The 19943-nt window shown below is 37.2% G+C and overlaps 1 protein-coding gene across 1 annotated transcript in view; it reads right to left on the bottom strand.

Moving 5' to 3' along the window:
* The window catches only part of LOC138171903 (phospholipid-transporting ATPase IC), a 164404-nt gene that overhangs the window by 51292 nt on the left and 93169 nt on the right, over nucleotides 1-19943 (bottom strand). The window contains exons 3-12 of the mRNA XM_069101458.1: nucleotides 14565-14662; nucleotides 13519-13632; nucleotides 8368-8466; nucleotides 8173-8234; nucleotides 6446-6518; nucleotides 6265-6335; nucleotides 3113-3195; nucleotides 2818-2976; nucleotides 2378-2466; nucleotides 849-1039 (exon numbers count right to left, since the gene is read on the bottom strand). Of these exons, the coding sequence (XP_068957559.1) occupies nucleotides 849-1039; nucleotides 2378-2466; nucleotides 2818-2976; nucleotides 3113-3195; nucleotides 6265-6335; nucleotides 6446-6518; nucleotides 8173-8234; nucleotides 8368-8466; nucleotides 13519-13632; nucleotides 14565-14662 (1039 nt within the window). The remainder of the gene's footprint in view (nucleotides 1-848; nucleotides 1040-2377; nucleotides 2467-2817; nucleotides 2977-3112; nucleotides 3196-6264; nucleotides 6336-6445; nucleotides 6519-8172; nucleotides 8235-8367; nucleotides 8467-13518; nucleotides 13633-14564; nucleotides 14663-19943) is intronic.

Here is a 19943-nt window from a genome sequence, read left to right as displayed (position 1 = left end):
TTAACCCCAATTGCCCTCCAAAAAGCAAAAAAAAAAAAAAGTAGAAAAGTATAAACCCAAGGCATGATAAGACCCTGCCCCCAAGTTATTAAATACAAAACTAACATAAAGAGGAAATTTTGGAAATAAAAAAAAAGAAAATTACCAAATGAAGGCAATGATTTTTTTTGTGGGGGTAAGATAGGGCAATTGGGGTTAAGTGACTTGCCCAAGGTCACACGGCTAGTTTTGTGTTAAGTGTCTGAGGCCGGATTTGAACTCATCCCTGACTCCAGGGCTGGTGCTGTATTCACTGCACCACCTAGCCACCCCTAGCAATGATTGTTTCAGAGACATGAGGTACTTTGTAGTTTCTTAAGGAAGGTGAGGAAAAAAATTCATTTGTTTAACACTACATCAAAAGGTGGTAAAAGAGGCAGTAAATATTTGTCAAAGTGAAAAATGAGTTACAAATGTGAGAAAAAACAAGGCATAGAAGAGCCATCCCCCCCAGAGAGCTCTTACAAAGCCACAGTTAAGAGAGACATGCTTCAGAACAGCGTGTGCCCAGAAAACTGGCACAAGAGCAGGAGACACCAGAAGGTTTCAGGGATGAAACAGCCCTCACCTCACCCCTCCAAAAGGTAAGAAATGCAATCTCCTCACCCAACACTGATTTCAGTTTCTAAGCCTGATTATGAATATACTTCAAAGCTCAACATATTAGGGGATTTTTCATAAGGGGAAAACATTTTTTCTATGTCATGAGAGAGCATTTAAGTAAATTAGCATAGATGCCCATTTAATAATAAGTTGCATACCTTCTCATTAAGCTTAAAGCAAGAAAACAAAAAAGGAGACTTCATTACCTGACATAGAGGGAGATGGGTACCATGGTGTTCAGAATAATGATGTAGCCCCAGAAATTAAGGAATCCGCGATACGAAGGTGTGTAGTCTTCTCCATCGTACAGGTACCAAGAATAATTACCAACCTGCGCTACCCAGTACGCGTGCCCAATGGCTAGGCCAGCAGAGAGGAGGATAAGGACCACAAAAATCTAGAAAGTGAAACATTTACACGTATTACTCAGATCTGCCTTTGGCCAAGAACGGGTCCAAGCTAGACTCCCAGTCCTGTCTGCTCAAATAGCTTGGCTTATTCCTTTATTTATAAATATTGGAAATATCCGTAAATAAAAAGAAGCACAACAGTGCCATAACACTTTCCTTTGAAGTTTTACTTGGTTTCTTCGATAATTGCTAACGGTATCCGATTTGCACTCCTCCCCTCCCCCCCAAAATACAAAACTCTGTTTCTGTTGACCAGTTGTTTAGTCACGTTGGACTCTTTATGACCCCATGGACCATACAGTCCCTGGGTTTTTCTTGGCAAAAATATTGAAATGGTTTGCCATTTCACTCACCAGTGGATTAAAGCAAACAGAAGTTAAATGATTTGCCTACAGTCACACAGCTACTACATATCTGAGGTCACATTTGAACTCAGACCTTCCTGACTCCAGGCCTGGCACTCTAACCACTGAGCCATATGGATGACTCTATTAATAAAATTTTATTGAAATGTAATTCTGCATTAATAGAAGTGACCCTAGATTCTCAAAAGCTATACCCGTGAGGTATAAACTCTTTCCAATCCGGAAAGGTTTGGTGGAAAGGGCAGCTATATAGTACAGTGAATAGAGCTCTGCGCCTGGAGTCAGGCAGACCTAATTTCAAATCAAGCCTCAGATATTTACTAGTTGTGTGGTTCTGAGCAAGCCACTTATCCTCTATCTACCCCACTTTTTTCAACTGTAAAATGGGGATAATAATAGCACCTACTTCCTAGGGTTCTTGTGAAGATTAAATCAGCTAATTTGGAAAAGTGCTTAGCATAGTACCTGGTACATCCTGGGTACTATGTAAATGCTAGCTATCATTAATTATTAAAGGTTCAATATTGTCTGTACCAAGTTTAGACACACTCCAAATACACAGGTTGGTCAACAGGTAATGAAATTTTTGGCCATGGCAACTCAAGAAGACTATCTACTAAGCTGTACAGGTTGGATCATGGAACAAGGTAAACTCCCATACTGATAAAATCACAGAGCTTCTCCTTCAAAGAATCAAACGTTGAGAATTAAAGGAATCTTAGAGGTTATCAAGTCCAATCTCCTCATTTTGTAGATAAGGAAACTGGAGAGTTCGTGAAGTTAACTGTTCTAAGCTTACCCTGATAGCAAGGGGCAAAGATGGAGTATGAACCAAAGTCCTCTGACCCCAAACCCAACAATCTTTCCATTGTCCTTCGCTGATTATTGGAGCTAATATTGTTTTAAAAATTACTTGTGTAATAAGTTAGCTTTTTGAGCAGTGAAATAAAAATATTTTACCGTGTAAACCATGTAGTTCATCAAGTAATCAATTTTAGTCCTTTTAAACCTGGTCTTCCCACTGTTTTTCATGATTTTGGTGTCAGCTCCTAAAAAAATAAACAAACCCCAAATTTAATGTGATCAAAATGTGAAAAATAACAATTATATACCTGTTCATCCTTATGTTTTTGATGTTGAATGGGCAGGGAGGAAATACTTTGTTCTTCATTTCTTTTTTTTGTTCTGTTTTTTGGAGGGGGGAAGGCAGGGCGATTGGGGTTAAGTGACTTTCCCAAGGTGACATGGCTAGTTTTTGTGTTAAGTGTCGGAGGCCACATTTGAACTCAGGTCCTCCTGACTCCAGGGCTGGTGCTCTATTCACTGCCCCACCTAGCTGCCCCTGTGCTTCATTTCTATTATTCACTTCAGATTATTAATGACACGAAAAAACAAAGTACCTGCAAAAATGACCAAACCATGGCAGAAATCAGTATTTCTAATCACACAGCCACGCAGCAAAATTTTATCTGAATCCAAAGAGTAACTTGTTTTTCTCCAGAATAGTGTTCCTGTAAACTTATCTAGTCGATTATTTGGTTCTTCACACTCAACAAAACCTATGTTGAAAAGAAAAATTTCAATCTATGTAAATGTTTACATGTAGCATTTCATACAAAATTTACTGTTTTTAGAAATTTTAGAAACAGAAATTATCTATCGAAATTGCAGCAGGAAGAGCTATTTTATACAAACCATCAAATGCTGCCAAGGCACTCTCTTTTTGGAGATACCGATCTGTTACTTCAAGTGACATTTTGAACTTTAAATTTGTTTCTCTAGAGGGAAAAATTAAAACAAAAAAAAAATTAGTTGGACCAAATTAGTAATTTAAATGGGATATACTCATAAAGGAAAACAGCAGTAAAAAAATTATTTAAAATCTTACACTCTTTCATTACTTAGTAATATTCTTTCTATATTAAGAATCAGTAACTTACGCTCAAACCAGTAGGTTTCCAGTGGCTTACATGGTCATGTGCCCTAGGTCTGGTCCTATTTCCTAATTCCAATTTTAATTGGAAGCTTTGGAGAGGGGAAAAATAAGTGGTTCACTGAACTGGAGCCAAATCTTTCGCATACTAATACCCAATTCCCTTTGTAAATAGCCTTTTCTGGGCTAGTATGTGGACAAACATTCGAACATTTCAAACTGTCAACTGACTAGACTCGGCAGTTAGTCAACTGCAACTTCTCTCTACCACCTTCCTGCTTGGTTAATGTTTCTCCTATTTATCCCAAACTCTGAGGATCCTTCGTAAACTAAACTCTTAATATTTTGCCATAGTCATTAGGTATGCAATCGTGATGGGGCTTGTTTGGCTCTATATTCAAAAACGAAACTCAATTATTTCCTATCATCATTCGAAAGGAAATAATTTTCTTTTTGGCTCAGTTTACCTGAGAAGGTAAGGGCATAACTGTTAACTATGATACTTTATATTTAGACTACACCAAAATATGATATATAATGAAAACTGGGGAAGGCCTTAAAAACATGGAAAAGATATAGATCGACACAGCTTTGCAATGAAATATGCTTTTTACCTTCTAGCAACATCTCTTATTCAGAATTTTATTTCAAAATTTCCATAAATATTAGCTCATGTAGTTCTGCCTATTAGGCAGGTGGCTAACTGGCTTTAACACAGTCTAATAGGCAGGGCATGAGAATTTTTTTCATACTTATAAGTAACAGTAGTAGCTTTTTCAAAAGATTTCTACTCAATTACTAAGAACTGAAATTATTCACATATGTTATCTCATTTGACCCTCCGAATGACCTTCTGGGACAGACAAAACAGGATCACAAAATCACAGAATTTTATATTGGAAAGGACATCAGCAGCCATTTTATTCAATCAACACTTGAAAGTAATCTCTATTGTAAAGTCTTGGCAAGTGGCCTTCCAGTCTCTGCTTGAAGACAGATCTTCAAAGAGGAGAAACCTAACAATAAAGTATTGTATATAACAAACAAGCAGAATTCTCCTTTCATCTGTCAGCCCTTCAAATACTTGAAGCCCAGTTAATCATGTCCTCCCTGAGCCTTCTCTTTTCCAGACTGTAAATCCCTAGTTCCTTCAATCAATTTCCATTTGACATGGACTGAAGGCCCTTCCGTCCCCATCCTGGTTACTAGGAGGGAAAGACACAACAGTGAGAAAGAATTTTAGCTATACAGATGTCTGCTAGGACTCTTTGCTGCTAAAGGTAGATCAACTAACAAATTCCTGGCTTTCCTTAATACTTGTTTCTTCTTTAAAAAGCAGAGGAAGCAACAAAGAGAAATTATATTCTGGATCTCATTCTGATATATAGAGAATATGTTGCTTCTGAAGGAAAAATGACCAGAGTCTTGAGAGGAACTGGTCATGGGATGATAGATAAGGTGGCGATTGCCACATATACTCTAGGATTTGGGAGCCTGGATTTCAGAGTTCAAAGAAAGCATAGGGATGCTCCCAATGCCTAGGGGCCTAGAGGGAAAATTAGCTCGAGGGATAGTATATTCTCAAAAATGAAATTTTGATGACAACATAAACTATCCCACTAAGAAAAAGGGGATCTTTTTAAGTTGGCCTATGGATAAAAGGAAGCTCGAAGAAGACCCAGAATTACAGGATGTGGTGGATGAGAATGTGATGATTGAAAAAAAAAGAGTTGCTATTCAACTAACAACTCAATTTTCACTTTCTCTTCTTTGGAAAATGACCCACAGATTGGGATATACAGAATCAAAATTTTTAAGAGGTAGCTGAAACCCAGGAAAAGTGAGGAGGTTGTAAGAGCATGTGGCTACCTCAAACAGGTATCAACGCATGGGACAACATGCAAAAAAGGGTGACCAGGGTGGTGAAGGAATTAGAAATTGTATCAAGAGACATAGCTGAAGAAAATGCAGTATATAGCTAGGAGAACAGAACAGTTAGAGGTAAATCGATAGCTATCGTCAAGTATCTGAAGATAGCTATCATGTAGAAGGACAATTATACTCATTTTGGGTGGTTTCCATGGATGAAACTAGGAGTCATGACTAAAAAGGGTTTTTTGGGGAGAGGAGAGAAGTTCTGGACCTGTGGTTTCATCTCTATAAAGCACTCCCAATAAATTACTTCCCTCCACCCATGCAAATCAGTAACTTGTCTATAACTTTTAGTCTTAGAAGAGTAGCCTGGGACACTGAGAGGTTATGTGACAATACAGAATCACACAGTTAGTATATATCAGAGGAGGGACTGAACCCAGATCCTTCAGAGGACCAACCAAGGATGGTCCTCTGTTCATGATACCCTCTCAACTTAAGAGTTAGATGACCAAGCGAGGTTAGAATTCTACACTTGCCAAAGGAAAGTTACATCAAGACAAATATTGGTTCAATGTATGAGAAAAATTATTCATAATTTAACAGTTCAAAAATGGAATGGGCTTAGAAGTCAATTCCTCATCCCTGGATGTCTATAAGAGGAAGTCAAATGACTAATTATTGAGGATGCTGTTTAGGAGATTCCTGTTCAGGTAGTTGGGGCTAGATTAGAAGATAACTTAGGCCCATTCCAGTTATACAATCCTATGATTCTGGTCTTATTTTAGAGATGAAGCAACTAAGAAGTGGAAAGATGAAGCAAGTTGGCCAAGTTCCCATTGCTAGAAAGTGGCAAAGCTGGAACTGAAATCTAGATCTTTCAATTCCACATTCAAGATTCATCTCAATACATATGACATTCTTGGAACAGGTGACTTCAGTATAAACAAGTATATGTAAATATAAATATACATGTATATAAACAACATGCTATATTTGCACTGTAATGCCTTAAACATCCTTTCTAAAGATGTATCCTTACCCATCTAATTCAGCAGTTTCTACATAACAGAGGCTGTTCGGCTCTGAGCTGGACAGGAGGAGAATGTCAGCCTAGTCAAAACAATAAACACAAGTTAACACATTAAATATCAAATGAAACTCTACCAAAGGTCACAGATTTAGGCAAGTTTGGATAAAATGGAGAAAACTTGTTCACTTACAGGAATAAAGTCATTTTTTTTCAGACGAATGACATCTCCAACTTGAACATCTTTCCACTTTGCAGTTTTGAACCTAAAAATAGCATTTGAACCATTAAAAATTATTCATGTTATAAAAATTGTGATATTAAAATATATAGAAGCAACTTGGAATTTATATTAAGAATATCTAGGATTCTGAAATATATTGGCATTCTATGAATTATGACAGAAAAATTGTCAGTTTGGGACTAAAACATTTTATTGCTGTCATAGAGATAAGAAAGCAAGGAAACAATATTAGCTTATCTTAAGCTAGCATTTTTTTTTTAAAGCAATTGGGGTTAAGTAACTTGCTCAAGGTTACATGGCCAGGTATTATTTCTGGGTGTGGTGCTGAATATCCGAGCCCGGATTTGATCCAGGTCATCCCGACACTGGAGCCGGCCCTCTTACTCGCTGAGCCACCTGGCCGCCCCTAAGCAATTGGGGGTAAGTAACTTGCTCAAGGTTACACGGCCAGGTGTTTCTGGGTGGGTGCTAAGTGTCTGAGCCCGGGATTCGATCTCCAGGTGTTCTCAACACTGGAGCTGGTGCTCTTACTCGCTGTGCTACCTGGCCGCCCCTTAAGCTAGCATTTTAATAGATGTTGTAACAAAATGTTAATCAAGTGGTCACAATGAGGATTGGCTTATGGAATCTCTACTCTTTGTTCATGGATTTTTAAGGGGCTACAACTTTTCAGATTCTATTTATGTTCTTCCTCCTTTACATTATCCTAACAAGTAGACATGCTATTTATTTCCATTCTTGATCCCTCCAGAGCCTACTTTATAATATTACTGAACCTAGAATCTCATGTCAAAAGTTTGTCTAGTGAACCAGAAGCCATATATACACTAGAATACTTAACTCATTCAGAGCTTGGTTCTCCTTTAAAGGAAGGCTTACCTAACATTTAGTCCTTCATATTTTGGTAGTGCTACTTGAGCTGTGATACTGTAGACTCCAAATGTCCATTCGTGTATTGAGTGTTTTGTCTCAAAACTTTAATATTTTGAACTTAAATCCAGTCACAATAGTCTGTAGCTCTTCTTTTCTCCCCTCCTAATCTCCACTCTACCATTTTATCTTACTATCTCATTCTTCACTTCAGTTTCTGATAACAAGGTGATCCTTCTTGCCAAGGACAAATCTTCCACATAAAAAGAGAACTCCATCCTTTCCCAATCTCTCCAAAAGATTGCCTCCATTATATCTTTTATCTTGAATCTCTATATACTGGATACTTCGTACAAAGACTCCCATGCCCCACCCAATGTTCAAAACCCTCCCATTTGGACCTATCATCCTATATCCCTCCCCCCCCCTTTTGACTAAACTACTTAAGAAATTATTTACCTCCTCTTCCTCTAGTCTAAATCCTCTGCAATCTGACCTCTAAACTCATCCTTCAACTGAAACTTCACCCTGCAAAGTCACCAATGATCTCTTACTTGCCAAATCTCAATGCTCACCCTGGCTGACCTTTCCTTAATAATGCGAATCACCATCTCTGCCTGGATGTACTCTACTCTCTAATTTTTTGTTATATTCTTCTCCCCTAGAGATGATTTCTCCTGACTTAGTCTCTTGTGCTGATTCTTATGTCATTTTTGTTAGCTGTAGGTGTCTTCCCAAGGTTCTGACCTGGGCTCCCTTCTTGACTGTCTCTAGAGTAAAAAGAAAGCGGGTGATTTTGACGGTACCTGCCATCCTTGATAACTTCACACGCCCTGTTGTTTATCTCTTTATCCATTCTATGGCGAGCCTTCAGTGGAATAGAAGGAAGAAGGAGAATTGATAACTTAATAATCCTAAAACATAAAGTGCTACAAAAATTATAGGCTAAAATAATATGAAAACATCCAACAGAATTCTTAGTATTAAAAAAAAAAACTCACAACATCATCCACAAGATCTTTGATTGCAGTGATGCCCAGCACCAAAAGTAAAGGCACAAGTGTTGTATACCATGCCAGGGTAGATATTTGAGGAATTGCCTTTAAAAAAAAAGTATTGTAAAATATATATTTCTATAGAATTCATTTTTTTATTTGAAATTTGATTTGAGTAATTATTCATAACTGAATTCTTGAAGACATGCTAGTAAAAGACTCTTGGTACCATTATACAAGTTGTCTCAAAAGTCGTTGCAGTTCTAAGCAATAATAATAAAAATCATGACTATTACACATCATACTTATACAGGGTGTTCCAAAAGTCTTAGTGCAGTTTTAAGTTATTAAAACTTAAAATTAGGGGTGGCTAGGTGGCGCAGTGAGTAAAGTGGCGGCCCGGGAGTCAGGAGGACCTGGGCTCAGATCCGGCCTCAGATGCTTAACACACACACACACACACACACACACAAATAAAACCCAGCCATGTAACCTTGGGCAAGTTACTGAACCCCAATTGCCCTCCAAAAGGCAAAAACAACCACAACAAAACTTAAAATTGTACTAAGACTTTTAAGACACCCCTTAAAATAATCACAATAATAATATGTGCACAATAACCATCATAACAGCACATATACTGTGTTAAAGTTTGCATAGCAATATACATATGTACCTTACAACAACCCTGGGGGGTCAGTGGTGTTATTATCCCTGTGTCATAGAAAAGGAAACTGAGAAGGCAGAGAGACTTCAAGTGATTTGCCCAAAGTCACAGTGTAAGTGTGAGGCTGGATTTGAACTCTGGATATTCTGATTCAAAAATCAAGTGCTCTTATCCACTGTGTGACCCAGTTGCCTCTATTTTATACATACATACATACATACATACATACATATATGTATATGTGTGTGCATCATGTATATAATTGACATGTAGCACATAATATGTAATTATGGAACATCACAGGCTCAATATGTGACAATAATAACAATGCCCTCAGGCTAGTCTCCTTAGCAGCTAACCACTTCTAATAGTGCCCCAGGAAAAGCAGTTCTAGTTTTCAGTCCTAAAATGGGCACAATTGAGGGTTTTAACTTTCAAGTTAAAAAGCACTAGTACTTCAAGGATCTAGGTTTTCATTCATATAGAAATACATTCACTGGTACAGACTGTAAGCCTCCTATGACTTAAGAAGACATTCTCATGAATTATTCTGGCATCCTTCCATGTCTTTTTTTGTCTTTATTAATTTGTTTGTTTACTTTTAGTTTACAAGATTCAGTTCCACAATCCCTTGAGTTTCAAATTTTCTCCCCTTCCTTCTCCTCCCTCCTCTTCCCCCCTCCCCACCCATGGCAGCATGAAATCAAGTATAGGATCTGCAAATACTTTCCCATTAGACATCAGTCAGGTTGTAAAGAAGGAATGTAACTGGGGCGGCCAGGTGGCTCAGCGAGCAAGAGCACCGGCTCCAGTGTTGGGACGACCTGGAGATCGAATCCCGGGCTCAGACACTCAGCACCACACCCAGAAATAACTGGCCTTGTAACCTTGAGCAAGTTACTTAACCCCAATTGCTTTAAAAAAAAAAAAAAAAGGAATGTAACCGATGGAATGAACAATGGGAAAGAGGAAACAAAATCAAACAAGAAAAAGAAAGAGAGCAGGTAGTTTGCTTCAGTCTGCATTCAAACTCTGTAGTTCTTTCTCTGAATATATACATATCTCTTTCCATCATGAATCTTTTGGAGCTGTGTTATAACCTTGCATTGCTGAGAAGAGCCCAGTCTATCAAAGTTGGTCGTCACATACACATTGTGTCTGTAATTATGTACAAATCTCTCCTGGTTCTGCTCTTCTCACTCAACATCAGTTTGTATAAGACTCTCCAGGTAAATATGAAGACTATCTGCTCCTCACTTTTTTCTTTTTTTAAAAAATTTTTTGGTCTTTATTAATTTGTTTGTTTACTTTTAGTTTACAGGATTCAATTGCACAATTCCTTGAGTTTCAAATTTTCTCCCCTTCCCTCTCCCACCCCCCTGCCATGGTGGCATATAATCAAGTATAGGATCTGCAAATAGTTTCTCATTAGACATTAGTCAGGTTATAAAGATGGATTGTATCAGATGGAACGAACAATGGAAAGAGGAAACAAAACCAACAGGAAAAAGATAGAGAGCAGGTAGTTTGCTTCAATCTGGATTCAAACTCTGTTCTTTCTAGTTCTTTCTCTGGATGTAGACATCTCTCTCCATCATGAGTCTTTGGGAGTTGACTTATAGCCTGCATTGCTGAGAAGAGTCCAGTCTATCAAAGTTGGTCGTTATACATACGTTGTGTCTGTAATTGTGTACAAATTTCTCCTGGTTCTGCTCTTCCCACTCAGCATCAGCTCCTATAAGCTTCTCCAGGTAAATATGCAGTCCATCTGTCCTTGTTTCTTATGGCACAATAGTATTCCATAACATGCATATACCACAACTTGTTCAGCCATTCCCCAATGGATAGGCATTCTCTCAATTTCCAATTCTTTGCCACCACAAAAAGAGCTGCTATAAATACTTTTGTACATATGGGTCTTCCTCCCACTTCTATGATGTCTTTGGGATACAACCCTAGAAATGGTATTTCTGGGTCAAAGGGTATGTATTTATTTATAGCCCTTTGGGCATAATTCCAGATTGCTCTCCAGAAAGGTTGGATCAGTGCAAAACTCCACCAGCAATGCATTAGGGTTCCAATTTTTCCACATCCTCCCCAGCATTTGTCATTTTCCTGTTTTGTCATCTTAGCCAATCTGACTGGTGAGATGTGGTACCTCAGAGTTGCTTTGATTTGCATTTCTCTAATCAATAGTGATTTAGAGCATTTTTTCATATGCTTATAGATATCTTTATTTTTTTCCTCTGAAAACTGTCTGTTCTTATCCTTTGACCTTTTATCAATTGGGGAATGACTTGTATTCTTATAGATTTGACTCAATTCTCCACATATTTAAGAAATGAGGCCTTTATCAGAGACATAGGTTGTAAAAATTCTTTCCCTATTTTCCACTTCCCTCCTAATCTTGGTTACATTGGCTTTGTTTGTATAGAAACTTTTCAATTTAATGTAATCAAAATTTTCCATTTTGTATTTTATAATGCTCTCTAACTCTTATTTGGTCATAAAATCTTCCCTTCCCCATAAATATGACAGGTAAACTATTCCTTGCTTTCCCAGATTGCTTACAGTTATCAGCCTTTATACCTAGATCGTGCACTCATTTAGACTTGATTTTGGTATACAGTGTTAGATAAGGGTCCATGCCCAGTTTCTGCCATACTATATTCCAGTTTTCCCAGAAGTTTTTATCAAATAGTGAGTTCTTATCCCAAAAGCTGGGATCTTTGGGTTTATCAAACAGTATATTACTATAGTCATTGACTGCTGAGTATTGTGTACCTAATCTATTTCATTGATCCACTACTCTATTTTTCAGCCAGTACCAAGTAACTTTGATGACTGTTGCTTTATAATACAGATCAAAATCTGGTATAGCTAGGCCACCTTCCCTAGCATTTCTTTTTATTAATTCCCTAGATATTCTGGACCTTTTGTTCTTCCAAATGAATTTTGTTACTATTTTTTCTACTTCTATAAAGGAATTTTTTGCTAATTTGATTGGTATGGCACTGAATATGTAATTTAATTTAGGTAAAATTGTGACTTTTATTATATTAGCTCAACCAAGCAGTAAGTAATTGATGTTTTTCCAATCTGACTTTATTTGTGTGGAAAGTGTTTTGTAGTTGTGTTCATATAGGTCCTAGGTTTGTTTTGGCAAGTAGATTCCCAAATATTTTATAATGTATACAGTAACTTTAAATGGGATTTCTCTTTCTATCTCTTGCTGTTGAATTTTGTTAGAAATGTATAGTAATGCTGAGGATTTATGTGGGTTTATCCTTCTATGTTTTGCTACACACACACATACACACACACACACATCATTTTCAAAGGGTTTTATTTTCTCCCCTCCTAATCTCCACTCTACCATCTTACATTACTATCTCATACAAAATCATCTGATAATGAGGTGATCCTTCTTGCCAAGGACAAACCCTCCACATAAAACAGGACTCCATCCTTTCCCAATCTCTCCAGCATATTGCTCCCATTGTATCTTTTATCTTGAATTTCTATATTGTGGGTCCTTCCTACAAAGACTCGTATGTCCCACCCAATGTCCCAAACACATCCCTTTGTGGATAACCCTATGTGAAGATAATCACTAAAACCTAGTGCGCCTGGTCCTCAGATGACATATAACTGGTTGCCAGGCCTTTCACTTTCCTAGCAGATGCCCAAGCTTGTGAAGCCTCCCAGAATCCAGATTCACCTCCATGCCACAAAAGGCTCTAGAATAAGATTTCGGTAGAAATATGGGATACTGTGAGAAATATCAATGGACAATGTTTCATGGATTAAAGCCAAGGATGCTGTTAATCCATGACACACTTCAAAAGCAGGAAGTAGTCCAGGTGTAGCAAGCATCTCTTCTTCGTATGTTAGACAATTTATAGACTTAGTTTTCATCTCCACCTTTAAGAACCCTTAATCCTCTTTTGAGGCTAAACTCAGATGCTAAAGTTCTTTATGTTGCCCCTCCCTCTTCAAATACTAAAGGAGGACTTTGCCTGGATCGTCACTTTGTCCCTTACCTTTCTATATATATATATTTTTTTATCATCTTTTGAAGTAGCATTTCCTGCTCATCCCTGATGCCCTCCTTTTCACCTTAAGGGGAATCTTATTTTCTTGAAGGCAGGAACTATTTTTGTCTCTATCTCCAGTGTCCAACCTTGTAGGTTCTTAGTATATATTTGTTGAGTTGAATTGAACTTTAGGACAACCAGTTTTTATCTTTGTAATCTCAGTAAGAGGAGCCAAAACTAGAGAGTTGTGCAAATATAAATTCCCCCCCCCCCTTTCTCAATGAGTCAGTAATCACTTGTGCTTTTACAGTATATGAGCTACTATGGTACCATTCCCTTAAAGAATAAAAACTAAATCTTGGAGTCATTCATCTTATACGCCCTTTTACAAGTCAAACATTATTGAGCAACTATTACTCACAAGAGACTTAAGGTAGAAAATGGCATTATTACCTGTAAGATGAGGAGGATGAGGAAGTAGAAATTGGCAGCCCTCTTGAACTGCTCGAATAGATTCATTGGTAAAAATGTGATTGCGTTGTACTTGTAGGTTTTAATGGCATTATTCTAGAAAAAAGAAGAATCATTTTAAGTACTATCACTCATTTGCTACCACATATGCTTCTCCAAATCTGATACTGACCCAGGTATAAAATACTGTAAGAAAACTATTGACAAAACTTTAGCTTATTAGTATCATTACTTTAATTGTGAGAGTAACATTTACCAGTCGGAATGTGATGGTGGGATTTCTTAAACTTGCTTTAATTTTGTCACGTGCAAAATTACTTCCAGAAAGCTTAAAGTCAGGACTGCTGCATAATAAGATATATAACTTTTAGGGTCAAAGAGTATAAAATTTCATATTATTGTTATAAATAATTTCTCTTTTGTTCTGAATGGGTAACATTGCCTTAATGTAGGGAACTTTTGGCAAGGAGAATATATATTATCTTATTTGAGCCTTACAACAACCCTATTATTATTCTCTCCATTTTAAAAAAGAGGAAACTGAGGCTGAGAGAGTTTAAGTGATTTGTCCAAGGTAATATAGCTAGTACATGTCTCATTTGTCCAGTACTTCATCCTTAAAATGTTTTTATAGGGGCAGCTAAGTGGCACAGTGGATAGAACACCAGCCCTGGAGTCAGGAGGACCTAAGTTCAAATCCGGTTTCAGACACTTGACACACTTACTAGCTGTGTGACCTTGGGCAAGTCACTTAACCCCAATTGCCCTGCCCTCCCCCTCCAAAAAAAAGCAAAAAAAAAGTTTTTATAAATCAGTTACCTTCTTTATAGAAAAATATGGGGGCAAGGGAGAAATTAACCCATAGAATTTTACCAGTTTATACCTATCTATTTGTTAAGGCTACTAAAAGTAGTTAGAGGAATAAAAATGAACATTCTATAGAACTACAGATGATCACTGTAAAGACTCTTATAGATTTGATACTGAATAGACTTTAAAGACACTTTTGGAAGTTAAAGCCAACTTACCGCATATTTACTCTCCTTTAAACAAAAGAACGTTGTGTTCATAAATTGAGGCTGTTCATGGAAGCTCCTATCATTTGCCTTCACTTGCCATGTACAGTCTGAAAAAGGCAGGGGGAAGAGGAAGAAACAATGAAACAAAATCTCTCAAAAAACAAACCTTACATGACGACATTACTTGATTGCTTGTTTATAGGGCATCATACAATATTTGGGGCAGCACAGTAGACAGAGTGCCTGGTCTGGAGTTAGGGAGACTCATCTTCCTGAGTTCAAATTTGACCTCAAACACTTATTAGTTGTGTGACCCTGGGTAAATTATTTAACCCCATTTGCCTCAGTTTCCTCTTCTGTAAAATGAGCTGGAGAAATAAATGACAAACCATTCCAGTATCTGTGCCAAGAAAACTCAAAATGGGGTGATAAAGACTGAAACAACTAAACAAATACGTTTTAATAAACTTCTCAAATATGTTGTGGTAACAATAATAGCCAAAATTTATATTGTACTTTAAGGTTTACAGAGCACTTTACATGCAATATTTCATTTAATCTTCACAATAACCCTGTGATCTAGGTGCTATTCTCACCCCCATTTTACCAGTGAGAAAATTAGAGTGCAGAAATGTTAAATGACTTGTCTAGTTTGTACTCAGGACTTCCAGACTCCGTGTCCAAAACGTTATCTACGGTGGCGGTAGCACCCAGAATCACAAAGAGCTTAGCATTTAATTTGCTTTTTCTCTCCAGGTTTCTTTGGTGTACACATTTTTCAAATCCACCAAAAGAAAGGGTCTTATACCTTGACTAATTCTTCCCTTTGAAGTTGCAATCATGGATAATACTATCCTGGGCTTTAACCCATAAAACAAGGCCTGCTAACACCTCTAACATTATCACAGATCTCTATTACCCTCTCTTTAGGTACTTAACACAGTTTTGGCTACATTCCTGCAAACAATTCCCATACCTAACCTTTAGGGAGCTTTATAACTCCTTCACCTTCCTCTCACTTTCTGGTTTTTGTGGTTGCTCAGTCATTTCAGTCACACCTGACCCTTTTGCGACCCAGTTAGAAAGCACCTGAGGCTGCATTTGAACTCAGGTCTTCCTGACTCCAGGCCCAGGGCTCTGTCCTCTGAGCCACCAATTGCCTCTATTCCCTGGTTACTAGATCTTAAACCTTTCAGCCTCCTTTGCAAAGTATTCCTCTTTTCTGCCTGATGTATAAGATTTAACAAAACATATTTAAACACAAATTTATGGAGAGAGGCTTATTGCTTGTTAGAAGCTATTTTCCCCTTCTGTTCCCAGTTTGATTAGCACATATATGTGCTTAGTGGTGTTACTTCATTAAAATTACATCGCTTTCATGAAGTTACTTCCTGATGTTCCTTACCTCATCACTTTCACCCAATCCTTCTTCCTGTATATCATTTATTTTCCACCTAAGTGCACACATGCATACACACATATGTACACATACATTCATAAACACACACACAAGGTGTTCCAAAAAATCTTACTGCACCTTTGAGCTACTAAAACTTTTAAAAACCTTCATGATTTTGGAACACTAATAATTATTTCTGTGTCTTATTTCCTCTTTTTTGGTTATTTTTCAGTCATTTTAGATATGTCTGACTCTTTGTGACCCCATTTGTGGTTTTCTTGGCAAAGACACTAGAGTAGTTTGTCATTTCCTTCTTCCTGCTCATTTTACAGAGGAAACTGAGGCAAACAGTTTTCAGTGACTTGCCCAGGATCACAAAGCTAGTAAGTGCCTGAGATCAAATTTGAACGCAGATCTTCTTGATTCTAGATCACGTGCTCTATCCTTCATTCCATTTAGCTGTTCTTTATTTTCTCTACTAAATTGCAAAATTCCTACAATGTAAGTACTTAAAAAAATCTCTCCTAGCCTCTCTAAGTCAATGCCTTACACTTCATAGGTACCAAATAAAGATTTGCTGCATTCATGAATGAATGAATATCAGAAATAATTTTCCCCCAAAAGTGAAAAACTGTTTCTCTTGTTGACGTTTCCCCTTTCAGTACAATGAGGCACTTTAAGTCAAGCAGTCAGATTTTTATCAAAGGTGATTCCACCCTTCCCCAAAGCAAGAAAAAAACAAAACCCTCCCTCCCCTAATAAATTTGATGTCTTCTATTGATCTTTTTAGAAGGTGGGAAATTAGGTAGAGTCTGTGTTTTCCTTTTTCAAAGTATCAAACTACTGTAACATTGCTACCAATAGAAGAGGTAACAAAATCAAGATATTCAAGCTTTTTCTTTTCATAGCTACTTAAGTAGCCAAATGAATCTGTCTTCTAAAGAAAGGGCAGAGACAGCTTGTGGAAAGAGTGTGAGGAAAAAAAGAGAAAAATCTTTCATCTTTGGCACTTTAGAGATCACCTGGAAGGTCACCTGGAAAGGGGCAGAAAAAAATTCTGCTTCATAGTGAGGAAAAGAACAACAAGATCTTTGGATAATGGAAATGAAAAAGTGAAATCACCTGCATGTTTTAAAATGTTTATAGCAGCTGTCTTTGTGGTGGCAAAGAAATGGAAATTGTGGGGATGCCAGTCCATTGGAGAATGGCTAAACAAGTTGTGGCATATGATTGTAAAGGAATACTATGGTGCTAAAGAAATGAGGAGCTCAATGATCTTAGAAAAACATGGAAAGACTTGCAGCAAATAATGAAGAGTAAAATGAGTAGTACCAAGAGAACATTGTCTACAGTAACGGCAATATTGTTTTAGGAACAACTTTGAGCAAATAATCATTTTGACGATTAGAAATACCCAAATTAACTCCAAAGGACATATGAAGAAAGATGCTGTCTTAGAATGGTTACATACATATATATACACAAACACACACACATATCTATTTATATACATATACACACAGTTGTGTCTAATGGCAACCATCTTTAGGTTGGGGAGGGAAGGAAAAAGAAACAAGAAAATTACATGATAACTTTATTATATATTTTAAAGCAATAGCAAGTTGTACATAATAGATTTGCAGCTTCATGTACAATCATCTTAATTCTATTCTACTATATTATGGAAATGTCTGTCTTATATCTTAAGTTCAGAATAAAATAATTCTTTTGAAAAGAAAAGTGATGAAGGAAAGAGTAACACAATTGGAAAAGTTCTTGTACATAAGAAAAGGGAAGATCTGAAGAAATCGGTTTTGTCTTTTTTTCCTGCCTTGGATTCCCTTATTATCACTCACAGAGTACATTGCATTTGTTAGGTGTTTCCATGATTTGATGGATCAGTAATTCCGTCCCTCTACAGAGAAATGTTGTAAAGCAACCATGTCTTTTCCTCTTGTCCTGTTCTAGTACATTCTCTCCCATTAGTTCTCCAAGGAGAACCCACCCAATGTGCTGGGAGCATTCCCCTAGAACTGTCTATTTTTTTGTTCAATAGAGTACACAAGCTCTCCATTTATTCTCTGCTCCTCTTATTAGATGACCTCTGCTCACATCTCTCTGGTAATATCCTTAATACCCCTTCCCCATCAGTATTAGGTTGCATCCTATCTCATACCCTCATCAAGGATGTTCTTAATGGGTGTGTGCATACTAGCCTCAAAGATTTTGTAGGGGTGGTTGTGGGAAAATATGGCTAACTCATTATTGACACTTTTAATGTCCTTTTTCTTTCTCCATTTATTTTTCTAATATGGCAGCATAGTAGATAAAAAGCCTGTCTTGAAGTCAGAAAAACCTGGGTTCAAATCCTACCTCTGACACCTACTGACCTGGACCACTCACTTCAATTCTCAGTACTTTATGCCAAGAGCTGTCACACAGGCAGCCAGTGAGCCACACAGTACTCCTGAGTGCACGTGGCCTGAACAAGATCAAAATGTAGTTACTTTCTGATTTCAATGTTCGGATGTAGTAATAAAACATATATATGTATATATGTATATACACATGTATACATACATGCACGTGTGTATCTCTATCTGTGGTTTTCTTAGTCAATATGTAGTCTGTGGGATCCTTATGTATAGTTTAGTGGCCACCCTCTCTATTTGAATTTGACACCACTACTTTTGTGCAATTTTCTTAGGTTGTTTAGGTGAAAACACCTGGGAGTTCCTTAACCTAATGAAGTCAGTAGTCCCTTTTGGGATGGTACATGTTTTCCTTCCAGTGTTTGGCTCCTCTGCCTCTGTCCTTCATAACTAATTTAATGGCTACTCATTGAGTTCTTTTTCTCTTAACAGCAGCAGCTCTGGTTCTCTCCATTGACTCCATCCCCCACCTTGACCCCCATTTCCTGACCTACAGATTAGACTCATCTGGTTATAGGCAATTCTGTTTAGGAAGCACCTCATTCTTATTTGAACACAGTTTAACACACAACTAAAAGTTAAGAACTAACAGCATTAATTCCTAAGTGCTGTTCATATATCATCTAAAAAAAATCTCCAGGCAGTCTGAAAAAAAAAAGTTTTTTCCCTCTTACAATTCTCAACAGATATGTAGATGTGTGTGTTTTTTTTAATTTACCAATTAAAAAAAAAAAACCCAACAACTGGCCAATACCTAAGTTAGCAGTAATCCTGTTATTTAGTATGCCCTCTTATCTGTCTGACCTACTTTAGACAAAAGAAACCTACAGCTAGCTGGCAGATTGATCAATGGCATTCTCCTCTCATAACTCCATTCCTTCCTTTATTTGTGCTTTCAGTGCTAACTACTACAGTATAAGCCCTTCAGTAAATATAGCCAAAAGATCCCCTGCATGTTGGGTTCCTTAAAAGGGCTGGCCATCATTAACAAATATTTACTACAGCACCCACTGTATGCCTAACCCTTTAGTCTCAGTACCCAAATGCTTGATAATCACAGAGAAATCTATTTTCTGTGCCCACACACAGCTTATTTTCTAGGATGTAATATAAACACATACAAAAAGAAACTCAACAATAGATTTAGCAGCAAAACAGTCATAAATACCCACATGTACACAAAGTATAATTTTTTTTAAATCAAATGTCTTGCATCCCACCCTCGCTTTAGCACAGAGTCACTCCTTTGATGAAGGAATAATTTTGCTATGTTTTTTTCCAGTGTCTGGCACAGTGCTTCATACAAAGAAGGTACTTAATAAATGTTTGTTTAATTAAAAAATCTCAAAATTATAAATGAGTGGGCACAGGTTGAATGATCATACTGTTTCAGGTCAGTTAAGATTTAAGGAACAGATATAGTTCGAACTCACAGGGAAATTAACTAGTCATAATTTACAAGTATTTTTTGAAAAGTATACTTTGATAACATAGGCATGTCTAAGACATAAGCACCTTTTGTTCTGATGCTAGAACATGTTATGTATAGCACATTAG

The sequence above is a fragment of the Petaurus breviceps genome, unplaced genomic scaffold (assembly GCF_028583685.1).
Source record: "Petaurus breviceps papuanus isolate PSGF00001 unplaced genomic scaffold, PetGlider_PUasm1.0 128, whole genome shotgun sequence".
Classification (NCBI taxonomy): domain Eukaryota; kingdom Metazoa; phylum Chordata; class Mammalia; order Diprotodontia; family Petauridae; genus Petaurus; species Petaurus breviceps.
Note: the sequence above shows the minus strand (reverse complement) of the source record. Positions and strands in the feature narration are given on the sequence as shown.